General features: G+C 53.7%; 5 protein-coding genes across 5 annotated transcripts; 2 read left to right on the top strand and 3 right to left on the bottom strand.

Annotated features, from left to right (window-relative positions):
* Window positions 1-476: 476 nt before the first annotated feature.
* Window positions 477-3,142, bottom strand: ACET3X_007462 (uncharacterized protein; the record flags this gene model as incomplete). Its single annotated transcript, XM_069453611.1, has 3 exons — window positions 1,678-3,142; window positions 1,493-1,630; window positions 477-1,406 (listed from the first exon to the last, which is right to left on the bottom strand). The coding sequence occupies exons 1-3, from the start codon at window positions 1,924-1,926 to the stop codon at window positions 477-479; spliced, it is 1,317 nt and encodes a 438-aa protein (XP_069304625.1). The 5' UTR covers window positions 1,927-3,142.
* A 1,021-nt stretch (window positions 3,143-4,163) lies between these two features.
* ACET3X_007461 (uncharacterized protein) lies at window positions 4,164-5,944 on the bottom strand (the record flags this gene model as incomplete). The annotated part of the gene is made up of 3 exons (XM_069453610.1): window positions 4,164-5,154; window positions 5,208-5,244; window positions 5,323-5,944. 3 exons carry the CDS (start codon window positions 5,942-5,944, stop codon window positions 4,164-4,166), a joined length of 1,650 nt encoding a protein of 549 aa, XP_069304624.1.
* Window positions 5,945-6,746: 802 nt separating this feature from the next.
* On the top strand, window positions 6,747-7,895 carry ACET3X_007460 (uncharacterized protein; the record flags this gene model as incomplete). The annotated part of the gene is made up of 1 exon (XM_069453608.1): window positions 6,747-7,895. The coding sequence occupies one exon, from the start codon at window positions 6,747-6,749 to the stop codon at window positions 7,893-7,895; it is 1,149 nt and encodes a 382-aa protein (XP_069304623.1).
* A 260-nt stretch (window positions 7,896-8,155) lies between these two features.
* ACET3X_007459 (uncharacterized protein) lies at window positions 8,156-9,532 on the bottom strand (the record flags this gene model as incomplete). The annotated part of the gene is made up of 1 exon (XM_069453607.1): window positions 8,156-9,532. The coding sequence occupies one exon, from the start codon at window positions 9,530-9,532 to the stop codon at window positions 8,156-8,158; it is 1,377 nt and encodes a 458-aa protein (XP_069304622.1).
* A 169-nt stretch (window positions 9,533-9,701) lies between these two features.
* On the top strand, window positions 9,702-13,574 carry ACET3X_007458 (uncharacterized protein; the record flags this gene model as incomplete). The annotated part of the gene is made up of 4 exons (XM_069453606.1): window positions 9,702-10,133; window positions 10,182-11,099; window positions 11,477-13,252; window positions 13,317-13,574. 4 exons carry the CDS (start codon window positions 9,702-9,704, stop codon window positions 13,572-13,574), a joined length of 3,384 nt encoding a protein of 1,127 aa, XP_069304621.1.
* Window positions 13,575-14,265: the final 691 nt, after the last annotated feature.

Raw genomic sequence — 14,265 nt, 5'->3', positions numbered from 1 at the left:
AAAACCAAGGTGCGGGCCGTCGCCCCGCCCTGTACGGTAGTGGGGGCCAAGATGCCTCGGCAGCATGTGGGTTGGTATGGTAAGCAAGGGGGCTTGGATTCGGTGCGTTGGACTCCCTTGGTAGTAAGATATGAATTTTTCCGATGGAAGCTAGTAGATGAAGGTCTTGCAGGATAGCCGCCGTGGCTTGCCTGCACCGCTAGACCGGTGCAATGCGGAGCAAAGGGTCAGCGTCTGGACCACAACGTGATAGCCATGTGGTTCCTTGCCTCCACAGGAGGCGTAGGGCTGATGACGGATGTCTGGTAGCCGCATGCAAGTAAGATGCAAGTGAGACATACCGCTGCTGTGTGCCGAGGTGTGCAATTTCTGACCGGCTGCGGCCGTGCAACGCAACTCGATTTTTTCGAGCTGCACATGGATCGGTGGAAAGACATTGAGAGCCTAGGTGCATGACGGCTTGATAGCACTACCACTCATCGTGCGTTTTCCGAGACCCTGACGTTTGAGAACGCGACATCAGGTCCTTCTCCGGCAAGCTTAGCGGACATGCTGGTAATGACCTCGTCCGACCAACGAAACGAATCGACCTGGTGGTAGTCCAGAAGAGAGTTGAGAGCCTTGAGTATCCACGCCTGGATGTCTGGTGCGCAATATTCGTACGCAACAACAAAGCTCAAGCCTGTGTGGAATGCACCAATCGGTCTGCCAGCCCAAGCATCCTCCCATGTCTTGCAAATTTCAATCGCAACTGACCGACACTCGGCTTCCAATTCATAGCGCGATTGATCAAAGGGTGGTAGAAGTCGCATTAGGACTTTATTCGTTAGAATGACGACAGACCAAAAGCAGTTGTAGGCAGTCATGTCGCGCCAGTTGTTGAAGCGATAGGCTGTTTGCATAGGACTGTTCTTTTCTCTAGCTGGTGTCTCGGAGATAGCGATACCGTTGGTGAGTTTGGCGTTCATGTGGTCGCCTAGACTGCGGACAGCGTCTTTGAGGTTGTATACCTTGTACAAGAGCGTCGTCCGTGCAGGTTCGTGAGGGTATGTGTGAAGGCTCGCGTTGGTCGGGTAGGAGGTTTTGACAGGTCGCAGGTCCTCGAGGAACTCAGTATCTTCGAAAGAGTCGGTAGAAAAATCAAGGGATGGCGGTGTGTCAGAAAGTGGTTTGTATAATTCATCGTTTGAGCTGAAGTCGAAGCTCGTAGCTTGTGATGATTGAGAAGTATAGCGCTCGTCTAGTTCTTTCAGAGCATGAAAGATACCTGGCAACTCGGCCATATATTGCATGAGGTCGGTATTCAGGCAGTCGTCGAAGCTAAGGCCAGTCTTGTCGAAAGCGATTTCTCGCCACCCGGGAGATGCAAGAAAGCATGGTTTGCGCTCGTATATGCATGTGATAATCTGGTGATATATCAGTCTCTAGCCAGAATACTGCAAACCTCCGAGCCAAACGACTCGACTACTTTGATGTGGCTCTGTTCACTTACTATTCCACCTCGGTTGAAGCGTAATATCTCTTTCGTAAATGTGTCTCTGTACCTGGAGGGACCTTGTAGTTCCATTAATCGCCCTGCACCGCCTACGTGCGTTAGATATCGATTGCCTATTCTTGGACCTGCAAAGGCCTAGTCGTATGAGTATGATCACAAAAAAACAACCGGACAGAACTTACCTCAACCAGACCAAGAAGTACCGATGCGCAGAGTGTGTTCGGAGACATGCCTAGTTGTGGGCTTTCGAGGCATGACTGTAGCGTTTTGATTGCTCGGATATACAGTTCTGGGGATACAATCTCGTCTGCAGCTTTTTTGTAAACCAGCGAGGTATGGACGTTCACTAGCACGGCTACAGCCGAATCGAGGGCTGCGTTGTGTCCAATTCTAGCTGGAACTTCTTGGATGAACGGACCAAAGACAGACATCCGATGCCCTGTACTGCCGGTTGTAGTGGCTGCAATCAGGGCGCGGGCGAGTTGCTCATGCTGCGATGGCGACGGATGTCTTAGAAAGGGCGATTTAGATGGACTCAAGCTGATTGAACTCGATCGTGAAGCTTTTCTCCGGGTTGCTGAGCTCTTGTTTGAAATTCTGAATTTGTGAGTAACCGAGCCATTTTCAGCAAACTTCTCGTTCAGTTGTGTCAATTGTCTGTTTCGTTGATCTGTGACCGGATCAGTGGAACGCTCATCTCCATTCCAGCTTAACCTACCTGGCGGGGTGGTTTTCTCCTCTACCGCAAAGCTCGTGGCGCCGCCATTCAGCCTAGGACCAAGGTCTCTGAATGTGTGTCGCGCAGGCGGTCCAGGACATGATTTTCCATTTTTCTGGCAGTTCAAGCAGGCTGGCCACGTCTCGTCTTAGTCGTCACTAGTCAGAACGTTTGAGTCGCGCCGGTTTGTGGATCTAGCCTTACCGCACTCTATCCTTAGTCAGGAGACATCCGCAAGGAAGAGGGGTATGGTATCCTTACTAATCTTCCTCTTGCGGCAGATGAGGCACCCAGTGCTTTTCGGAACACCGACCATGCTTTCACCAAATGCACTTGTTAGGGACTGGAAAGCGGAGTGAATGACGTGAAATTTCAGGCGCAGAAATTGATAGGACTAGGAGGAGCTGAAGCTGGAGCGCTCGCTGTCAATGCACGTCGGTGGCCATATGGCTGTTGAACGATGCTGTGTATGATGTATGCAGGCCGCTTGCCTCTATTAGGCTTCTCGGAGAAGTTCCATACCGTGGCTGCAGGCAAGGCTTGGGCCCACAGGGCTGGCGTTGACACCCTGGACTGGCGGTGGAGGTTTGGCAGGTGAAGAAGCTCGCCAACTCACGTGTTCGCGGCATAGAGCTTGATCGGGCTAGATCGGACGGGGGGGATAGATGATTGGGTGAGCTTTATATGAGCCCAGGATATGCAGATAGGAGCTAGCTGGCAGATATCTTGTAAGTGGTCACAAAACTGCTCGCCGGGTGTGTTGCCCATGTCGTCAGACCGCGTTTGTAGCATGTGTAGGGAAAAGTGCAAGAGGCAGACCGTAGGAACGACAGGGACCGCCAAGCCACTAGAACACAGCTACATCATTCTACGCAGGGAGCGTGGAAGCATCCGCATCCGGCAAGCATTAGCATCCCTTCTTGTCTGTCCAGTGGGCTGATACTGTGGCTTCCAGTCTGCTTACCATCCCTACTTCACGATACTCCACTATGTGCTACACGGAGTACAAGCAACCTTTGAAGTGCTGTCACACCTTGGAAGATTGTCACTTTATTTAATCTGTAATGACATGGCGAGTCTCTCCTGTGATGGACCAGATAAGCGTCTCAGCAATGTTCAAAACAATAGCGCTGCTGTTCATTGAACAGGCACTGCTTCATCTGCCACCGCTTAAACGACGTGAAGTTTGAAGCTTCTATGTGTTGACCACAACTCCTAGGGCTGGTTAGATCGTAAGAGACTACCGCCAACAACGGTGAAGAATTCCTCGTAATTCTGATAGTGTGGCAGACTTCAGCTGAGTGAAAATCGGCTTTCAGTAAGGCAGATCGCTCCTGCATGCACACAACTGACAAGACATCGGCTGCACCTACCCGGCGTCAGTCTCACTCCCAGTCAAGCCGGGCGTAGAACTCGCTCCGAAACCTATAGTTACTGCAACGGGACGCACACTTGCTAGCCCGTTATGAGTATCGGACCAATGATCATATGGCAGTAGATGCGAGGTAAGCTTTCCTAGTCCAATACGACTCACATGGCAGATCGGCACACATTTTCGGCACGCACCATCGGCATGTCCAGAATCTCATGAGACTTGAATGTCAAATCAGGATGAATGGTGTGTGATCCGAAGTCAAGTGATCTCTAGGCAGTCGAACGTGCATAATATAAGTTGTAAATCCCCACTGCACATGTCCAGATATGCGCCTAAGAAAATGCCTTTGGCATAATGAAACAGGGTGTCGCATGAGAAGGCCCAAGCTAAGATCCAGTCAGTTAGCACGTTTTCGAATCACTTTTGTCGGTCTAATCCATCCGCTTCCAACTTCCACCGAACAACCAAAGAGATAGGCCTGAGCCGTCGCCGGAGCCGTCGCCTGGGGCAGAGCAGTCTGGTTTACACCACCCGTCCCGTCGGTAGCGCCAATCCCAAGCTCAAGTACGTGTTTACTATTCCTCCATGTCCTCTTCCTCCTCACTCTCAGCCTTCTTCTTAGCAGCCCGCTTCTTCTTCGGCTTCGCATCCTTGATCGTCTTCCTCTGTACTTGATCGCCAACGCGGACGCGCTCAGATGCACCCTCGTCTTGTAGACGCGCACTAAGGGCTTTGAAGTCGTCTGATTTGTTGTCCATGCCAACAAGACTCTCGAGCAATTTGATCTCACGAGCATCAATGCCCTTGTCGTCAACCTTCTTGCCATTCTCGTCGGTAGTGTCGATGGGGGTCTCAAGAACCATAGGGAGGCCATAGAACCGCTCATCATTCATCAGGTTATGGAACGCCTGAAGACCCAAGTAGCCGGTTCCGATACGGGCGTGCATATCACGGTAGCTTGCCAATGGAGCCTTACTATCGTTGACGTGGAATGCTTTCAGGTACTCTAGCCCAATCTCCTTATCAAACTTCTCAAAGGTCTCGGCGTAAGCTTCGGGTGAGCGTAGGTCATAGCCAGCAGCGAAGACATGACAGGTGTCGAGACAAACACCGACACGGCTCTTGTCATTGACGAGATTGATGATGGCAGCGAGATCGGCGAACGTGCCGCCGATGGTGTTACCAAGAGATGCCATCGTCTCAAGTACGGTGACGACTTTGCCAGTTGCTGGATCCGCATGCGCGCGGTTGAGGTTCTCGGCTATGATTTGAATGCCCTCCTCGCGAGTAGTCGCATTTGCGTTACCAGGGTGGAAGTTGTAGAGCCTGATGCCAAGCGCATGGCAACGAGTCAAGTCATCCAAGAAGGAGTCGTAGGCCTGCTTCTTGCGGACAGGGTCGGGATGAGCAAGGTTGACCAGGTAAGAACCGTGGGGCAGGCAACACTCGGCAGCGTTGATGCTATGGTCTTTGCACCCCTGAATGAACAACTTGGCATGTTCCGGATCCATGGGCGCAGACTCCCATTTACGCTGGTTCTTCATGAACAGGGCGAACGCGTTGGCCCTGTGAATGTTAGCAATAACTCGACATGTTGTAAGTGGAGATGCAAGACTTACCCAATGTATACCATATTGACGATGGAATTGTGCACACCTAAACGACGATTGTCGGGTCCACATTAGCTAAAAAACTTTGCAGAGTGAAAAAAAGAAGACTGGAATAGCGACCAACCTCCGGCGATGCTGACATGGGCGCCAATCCGATGCTTGATATCTTTGGTACGCTCTGCGCGGGGTGGCTCGATCTTTGCGGTCTTGGTCTTAGTTTTGGCTTTGGTCTTTGGCTTGTCTTCGCTGTCTTTGGCTTCATCCCTGGGCTTCACCTTCTTGCCTCTTGCGGTCCCCTTGACAAGGGTCTTGGCCGTGACATTGCCATCGTCGTCCGCGTCAATCTCAACCTTGGCATCGACCTCATCTTTCACCACATCGTCTTTTGCTATGGTCTTCTTTGTGGTCACAGCCTTCTTGTTGCGTCTCACCTCCGCTTTCTTCATCGTACCCTCACCTTCACCATTCCCCTGAGCCACGACTTCGTCTCCCATCTCTTCTGTGATCTTCGTCCTCTTCGTTGCGCGTCGCTTGGGTTGAGATGACTCGCGGGCACCCTCAACAATATCTTCAGCGTCGACATGCTGTGCTGTAGTCGTCCTTGTGCGCGGAGGCGCCTCGGCCTTTCTCTTCTTGCCATTAACTGATGGCTGAGCTACGGCAGCGGTCTCGTTGGGAGACGCGATGTTTTCAGGGAGAGACGAGAGTGAGGAGTCTGAGGGAGCAGTTGATATCTTCTTTGCCATAATTTGCGTTGGCAGAGGCTTGTAAGCGGTCGTGCTCGAGATAGCTGAGTTGATTGAGGCCGGAGAAGTGAGGAGTGGAGTAAAGGAGTGGCGGAGATTGTAGGACGAAAGTCTTCTTATGTAACCGACAGGAGCACCGGGACGTACGTAACAACGGTGAGGGTGAGAGCAGCGAGCACGTGGTAGGTGAGAGAAAGGGCCCAAGGTGCTACTCCTGATGGCATTTCTTGACAAGCGTCGATTGGGCAATTGTAGAGACGGAAGAGGCGATTGAAGGTTTGGGTATCCGTCGATATGTGCTACTGGACAAGAGTAGTTGCAATGCTGGCAAGTGCTGCAAATATTGAAGAAGGTGGCAACAGCGCGCGTTGGCGACGATGGGTATTTCAGGAGGGAGTGGCTGGTGGCAACAGGTTGTAAAGAACGACGGTGCGACAAGTGAAGACAACTAGAGAAAAGATTCAAGAAACGCGATCCCATACAAAGACAGTAGAGAATGCAGAATTGCTGTGGAGATGCAACGAAAGTCGCATTAACGTCATGAGAAGCAGACGCGCAACGCTAAGTCGCGCGCTCACATGGCTTAAGCCCGCGATAAGTCCGTCTGCAACACCAAAAAATATCGTCTCCAGAAGATCCAACCGCCCACGCCCACCGATCGCAAGCTCGGCCGATACCCCGCCGCCACCAAGCCTACACGCCCAACCACGTCGCATCGATTCCTACACCCATCGCCATCTTGCACGTCTCTCCAAAAACATAATCGCCTGCGCCGAACCCTTTACCACCTCGACCGCCCAAGATGCCGAAAGCAAAGCAAAAGCGCACAAAAGCCGCCGACAACAATGCCTCTCCCTATGCCCGCCCAACGTCCGCAAAAGCCTCGGCTGCGCACTCCATCTTCAAGATGGACAAGGATCTTGGTCAACATATCCTCAAGAACCCCGGTGTCGCGACCGCCATTGTCCAAAAAGCACACTTGAAGCAAAGCGACCATGTCCTCGAGGTCGGTCCCGGAACAGGCAACCTAACAGTCCTCATCCTCAAAGCCGCCAAACAAGTCACAGCCGTGGAAATGGACCCCCGAATGGCCGCCGAGCTGACCAAGCGTGTACAAGGCAGCCCCGAAGAAAAGCGTCTCACAATCCGCCTGGGCGATGTAATAAAAGCCGAGCTACCACGCTTCGACGTCTGCATAAGCAACACGCCCTACCAAATCTCCTCGCCCTTGGTCTTCAAGCTACTGGCCCTGCAACACCCACCCCGCTGCTGCGTACTCATGTTCCAGCGCGAATTCGCAATGCGCCTCTTTGCGCGGCCCGGCGAAAAACTCTACTCTAGACTCTCTGTAAACGTCCAAATGTGGAGCAAAGTCAGCCACGTCATGAAAGTCGGACGCAACAACTTCAACCCTCCACCACAGGTAGAAAGCAACGTCGTGCGCATCGAGCCCAAGAACCCACGGCCACAAATTGCATACGAAGAGTGGGATGGTCTGCTGCGCATCTGCTTCGTACGCAAGAACAGGACGCTCAGGGCGAGTTTTCTGGGCACGGCTGCGGTACTGGACTTGCTGAGTAGTAACTACCGTCTCTGGTGTGCGCAGAACGATATTGAAATTGATGATACGCCTGTGGATCCTTCCGAGGTTGTCGAGGACAACGAGGAGACAATGGATGTTGACGATGAGTTCAAGGGCTTCTCTGATCCGGATGAGCCCGACGACGAACTGCCAGACTTTTTCAAACAACTCCAGGCGGAGAGCAAGAAGAAGCAGAATGGTGTGAACAGGAAGAGGAAAGGAAGGTTGAGTGAGTTGGTCAGGGAGAAGGTGAGGAAGGTGCTTGAGGATGAGACGCAGTTGGCGGATAAGCGTGCGAGGTTGTGCGATGAGGGCGACTTTTTGAAGCTGTTGTATGCGTTCAACCAGGAAGGCATACATTTCAGCTAAAAGGTTGAACGATGAGAAGGACAAGAAGGGTTGGGCGGTGCATTTCATGGCGTTTCTTGCTGCATGTTGGGCGTTGGGGTATACCAAAAAGCGTGGCATAAGTGGGTAAAGGCGTTCTCATATACGACAGTTTACACGAAGATGGGCAGAAGGATACGCACTAGCAAGCAAAGGCTAGTTACTCTGGGTATCTAAAACTAAACCATATATCCAATCATCGCCTGTTGTTCTCGTCTTCCGTCTCCTTGACGGAAGGCCTGCTAACCCTCAGCAAAAGGATTAGGAGGAAGGACATCAGGATCAAAACCATTCTTCTCCTCTTCCTGGATCCCATTCACGTCCTCCTCAGGCCCCTCGCCATTTGTTTTTTGCTCCTCATCGTTCATCTTCACACCGTTGACCCCCTTGCCCTCCTTCGGTCGCCAGAGCCTGATTGTCCGATCCAAGCCGGCACTAACAATCAGTTTCTCACTCGGATGCGTATGCACGGAGAGCACAGCATCAGTGTGTCCTTCCAGCCTCTGCAGCACGTTCTTACTACTAACGTCCCACAAAACGACTTGGCCTTCCTCGTCCCCCGACGCAACAAACGCATGTTCCTGCCCTCCATCCTCCTTGTCGCCATATGTCCCAAACGCTCCTGAAAGCGAGTATTGTTTATTGACATGTCCCTGGTACGTCTTGACGCATTTCCCCTTTCCTTCAATATAGTTCCAGAGGCGGATGCATGAGTCTAGCGTCCAGGCCAAGATGTATTTCCCGTTTGGAGAGAAGATGACAGAGGAGACGGGGGCGTTGTCTTCGTGGACGAGGGTGCGCAGGCATTGGCCTGTTGCTGTGTCCCAGACGCGGATGAGGCCGTCGTGGGAACAGGAGACGATCAGAGTGCCGTCACGGACGAAATCTACGCCGCCGACGGGGTCAGAGTGTGCGGGGAGGGAGCGCATTACGCGGGCGGCGCGCACGTCCCAGAGGTAGACTGCCTCGTCGTAGGAGCCGGAGACGAGCATGTTGCCCTTGGGGCTGAAGGCTATGCTGTAGACGTAGTTGTGGTGGCCGATGAAGGGGGTCGGATGCGCCAGTCCCGTGGTTGTATCCCATAGCCGTATGCTCTTGTCGTCTGAGCCGCTGGCTAGGATCTTGGAATCCAGAGACCAGCATATTGTGCTGATACCGGCGAGGTGGCCCTCGAGAGTGTGCTCGAGGGCTCCTGTTCTGGCGTCCCAGATCTTGATGGTACAGTCGGCGGATGCAGAGGCAATGTAGCGGCCGTCTGGGGAGAATTTGACACAGGATATGGCCTTTTTGTGGCCGCGCAGGATGAGCGTGGGCGCATAGTGTAGAGAGGTCGGTTTCGAGGGTGGGGAAGTGCGGTGCCGGCGCGACGAGGACGATGAGCTTGAGCGTCGTGACCGCGATGGCGACGGGGAATACAAAGGCCGGCGGTCTCTGTATTCCCGCTGTTCGTCTTCGCTGTCTCCTCTGCTGTACCGGCGCGCGGGTCTTTCCGCTATGCTGTAGCTTGGCGAGGCATTGGGCGGTTCGTGGGAAGCGGAGCGTTTGCGCGGCCGTTCATCGTCGTATGCGTCTTCGTCTTCGCGCCGTCGTTTTGGCGGGGTTGATCGTGTCGAGTCCATATCCAGTCCAGAAAGTGGTTCGTCTGGTGGTCCGCAGAGGAATGGGAGAACGCGACTGATCGGCAATGGGAAGCTAGCGTGCAAACATCCCTGCATCTCAGGTACATTTCCCCCAGGTTGCATCATAGTCCGTCAACTCAACTCAGCTCAACTCACGCCGACTCTCACAATGGATTCACAGGGCGCCGCGCCACCTTCGAGCATACGCATTTTGTCGCTCAATTGCTGGGGACTCAAATTCATCTCCAAGCTCCGCAACGAGCGCCTTACGGAAATTGGAGTCCAGATCGCCGCCGCCAGCCCGCAACCAGACATTGTAGGTCTCCAGGAGTGCTGGACGCAGCAAGACTACCATGCTATTCGCGACAAGACGCGCCATATCCTGCCCTATGGCAAGTTCTACTACAGCGGAATCTTCGGCGGCGGCTTGGTCATTCTGTCGCGATGGCCCATTGTCGAGAGCAACATGGTGCGCTATCCATTGAATGGACGGCCTGCTGCCTTTTATCGCGGAGATTGGTTCGTTGGCAAGGGCGTTGCATGTGCGAGGATACAGATGGGCCCTTCCAAGAGAGACATTGCAGAGGTGTTTTGTACACATGTATGTCGCTCTCTCTCTCTCACAACGTACATGTACTGATTCCAATAGCTCCACGCCCCCTACGAACGCGAGCCCCATGATTCCTACATCTGCCATCGAACAGCCCAAGCTTGGGAAATCACAAAACTCATGCGCGCGGCCGCCGAGCGCGGCCACCTCGTCATCGGCATGGGCGACTTCAACATGATTCCCTTGTCCCTTGCACACCGCATCATAGAGACACATTCGCCTGTCCAGGACGTGTGGCGCATACTGCATCCTGATTCATCCATTGGCGCAGCCAGAGACAAGGTGGAGCAGCTGCGCGGCGTGCCAATGCCGTCGGCCGAGTACAATATGACTGTCAATGGTGCAACATGCGACAGTGAGTTGAACTCTTGGAGGTGGAACAAAGCGGAGCAAAGGCGTCTCACCAAAGGCGAGAACGTCCAGATAGATCCCGCCGTCCCGGATCCCAACGCGAAACGACTCGACTATGTCTTCTTTAGCAGCGGCCGATACCACAATCCAGAGACACAGGAGGAGACCGCTGAGTGGACGCTCAAGGAAGCAAACGTGGGCATGGCCATGCGTCATCCAACGCTGCACTGCTCCCTCAGCGACCACTTCTCCGTCGAAGCGACATTGACAAGGACTTCCACTGCACCATCAGCCATACCGCTATCCCCTTGGGCGCTGCCTGAACGCTTTCTGCCCATCGAGACCTACGATGAGATCATGGCAACCATACTCAAGTACCAGGTCCGAGAGAGGATACAGCGCAAGCTGCGCATAGGCCACTTCTTCTACCAGCTCTCCTTCTCCATCGGCTGTCTGATAGGTGTCTGGTGGTCACCCGAGAACTACGTTTCCTTCATACTCATGTTGTTGAGCACACTGGGGCTCAGCGTGGGTGTAATCGATGGACTAATGGGGCTGTTGTTTGTTGGTAGCGAGATGAGGGCACTGAAGGAATTCGAGTGGGAGGTCCGTAATACTAGGGAGCGGGCGCTCGCAAAGACGACCGAGACTGCGCAGACAGGTCCTGAGAGTATTGACATACCTTTTGCATCGAAGCGATAGGTCTAGCCATACATTGAACATAATCGGAACATGTTGCAAGAATTGCTCGTGTGCTGTAGAGTTGCAGAGGTTGTGTTGTGACAAGACGCGTGCACGTGCGGTCGTATAAACGCGCGACACGGGAATGGTCGAGTGCTTGGCTTCCAAGGTTCCATTGACCATCACTCCAAACCTCGTCACTCCCAACATCTTACTTCACACACCAAACCTCCATCTCCACCCACACATAATCTAATCACAGCAACTACGCGACACACAAGCCACGCTTTTCCGTGCCAAAGCTCGTATACGACGCAACAGCCCTCCAACGTGCGGCCTGGAAGTCTGCTGCCCTCGGTATGAGCGACTCCCAGCCACAACAGGCCAGCGGCGGCCAGCAAGGCCAACAAGGCCAACAGCTGCTACGCCCCGATGACATCCTCAAGCTGCAATGTCTCCCCGAAGACGAGAAGCAGAAGTACCGCCTGATCATGCAGAACTTCTGGACCATCTTCAACAACAACCCGCAAGGCAGCCAGGAGAATACCAACGCGCGTCAGAAGCTGACAGAATGGTCGCAAAAGTTCATCGGACGCGAACGCCAATACCGCGCCAAGATGAAGCAACAGCAGCAGCAGGGAAATCAAAACCAAGGACAAGCTGGACAGTCTAATGCAGCTGGCCAGCAGAACGCCAACGCTGTCAAGCAAGAAGGAGCGCAATCTCAACCCCAAGGCTCCGGGGCACCAGCCAACCAGCAATCCCAGGGACAACCGCAGCCCGGCCAGGGACAGAACCAAGCACGCGGCCAAGTCGACCCTGCCATCGTCAAGCATGTTCACGACTTCCCCATGCAGGGGCCAACAAATGGACCTACGCCAGGCACACCCGAGTACGAGAACAAACTGAAGGAGTATCGAACCGGTTATCTCAACATGCTTGCCAAGCAAGCGAGTTTGAGTGAGCAACGACGGAGGATTATCCAAGAGTTGACTGACCGGCAGAACAATGGGCAGGATCTACCTCAGGAGCGGCTTATAATCAAGAACAACATCGAGAAGGAGGCTACTAAGATCAAGGCTCAGATTGACAAGTTCAGGGCTATGCAAAAACAGTGGAAGGACGAGCGCGAGCAAAATTCCCAAGGCCAGGCACAAGCGCAAGGCCAGAACCCAGCGCAATCGCCTCCACAGCAGCAGCAGCAGCAACCGCCGCAACAACAGCTACAACAGCCCCAGCGTCAGCCTTCACAGCCCAACATCCCTGCGCAGCCTCAAGTGAAAGAGGAGCCCCAGATCAAGATCGAGGGCGGGCAGGCACCACAACCACAACCGCAAACTCAGTCCCAACCTCAACCACAATTCAACATGCAGGCAAATCAAGGGAACCACCAGCAAGGACCACCACAGCAGCAACAAATGCAACACAACCAGCAGCTTTCGCAACAGCAACAGCAACAAATGCAGCAGCAACAGCAGCAGCAAGCTCGACCTCCGCCAGCGCCTCACTCGCAGACGATGCCACCAAACCAGATGCCGCAGTTTTCGCAACAAGGACAGCAGCAACAGAATTTCCACCAACAGCAGCAGCAACAGCAGCGACCTCAGATTAACCCAATGCAAGCGAACACACACCCGCAGAGTAACTCGCCGCACCCACAGTCCGCCGCGTCGAACGCGCCGGGCCCGCCAGTCCCTCTCTCACACCAAGCCGCAGTCAGCGCCGCGAATCGATCCTACACCGACCCTCAACGCACAAACACTCCGATGCAGCAGGGCGGACAGGGCGGCAACTTTGGAAGTCGCGAGCGCGAGCAGCTCAACAACCCAAAGATGCCTATCCCCCGCCATCTTAATGTGACTTCACCTCAAGCCGTCCACATGGGCCAAGCTCGTCCTACAATGAGCGGTCCCACAAATGGCGCGCCGGGCCCAATGGGTCAGCCTGTTATCCCACGACCACCCCCATTCCAGCTCGAAGGCGAGGGCGACCGCGTGCTCAGCAAGCGAAAGCTGGACGAGCTCGTCCGACAGGTGACAGGCGGATCCGAGGAGGCGTTGACGCCAGAGGTAGAAGAGGTAAGCTATTTTCACACCCTCATCTCTTATGCGCAAACATGACTAACCACCTGCTCTCGTACAGGCTGTTCTCCAACTTGCGGATGACTTCGTCGACAACGTCATCAGCAACGCCTGCAAACTGTCTAAGCTCCGCGATTCACCTCAACTCGACATCCGTGACATCCAGGTTATACTCGAGCGCAATTACAACATTCGCATTCCTGGCTACGCATCTGACGAAGTCAGAACTGTGCGCAAGATCGTGCCTGCACAAGGCTGGGCAAGCAAGATGAACGCTGTCAACGCGGCAAAGGTCATGGGTGGGAAAGCGGACTTCTAGCCTGGGTCCAAGTCTCTGGAACGAACAATCCTGCCCTAGAAGGAGGAGCGTGTTATATTCCAGATCTTCACGCTGGAAATTGACGGATCTTTCGAGGAAGACGAGGAGTTCAATGCGAGACTCAGAGCAGCACTGTTTCAAGAATTACCATCCAGTTCCACTACTATTTCGACTCCTGCTCCTTCGTCGCTAGAACAACAGTATCAGCCGCTGCAGCGGCAAGATAGCCCCTCAAGACAAGAAGCTACCAACAACCTGCTAACCAATCAACTCGCTGGTAACGCTATATTTATGCCTCCGATTACCCAGTACTATGCCTCAAGGCTCAGGTCGCCCATACAAAGAGTCTCTCCGCCCAACACACAACTCGATATACCTCTTCTGAGCCTCCATCCGCCTACCGTGGCACTTGAACCGCCTACACCAACATCCGCGTTGCCTCCAGCGCGACATGACTCGCCTCTGACATTTCCCGACCCCCCATTGCCCGATCCGCCATTGCCCCATCTGCCATTGTCCGAAGCGCCATTATCAGAATTCTTCCCAAACGATCCCATCTCCATTGACACGCCTCTTCTCCCGCCGGGGAGGCGGTGTCTCTGGTGCAAAACCAGGGGCAACACGGCTTGCGATGGCAAGACCAAGGACAGAGATATCTGTACACCCTGTGCCACGATTAGAGACAAGGGCA

The sequence above is a fragment of the Alternaria dauci genome, chromosome 7 (assembly GCF_042100115.1).
Source record: "Alternaria dauci strain A2016 chromosome 7, whole genome shotgun sequence".
NCBI classification, from domain to species: Eukaryota; Fungi; Ascomycota; class Dothideomycetes; order Pleosporales; family Pleosporaceae; genus Alternaria; species Alternaria dauci.
Note: the sequence above shows the minus strand (reverse complement) of the source record. Positions and strands in the feature narration are given on the sequence as shown.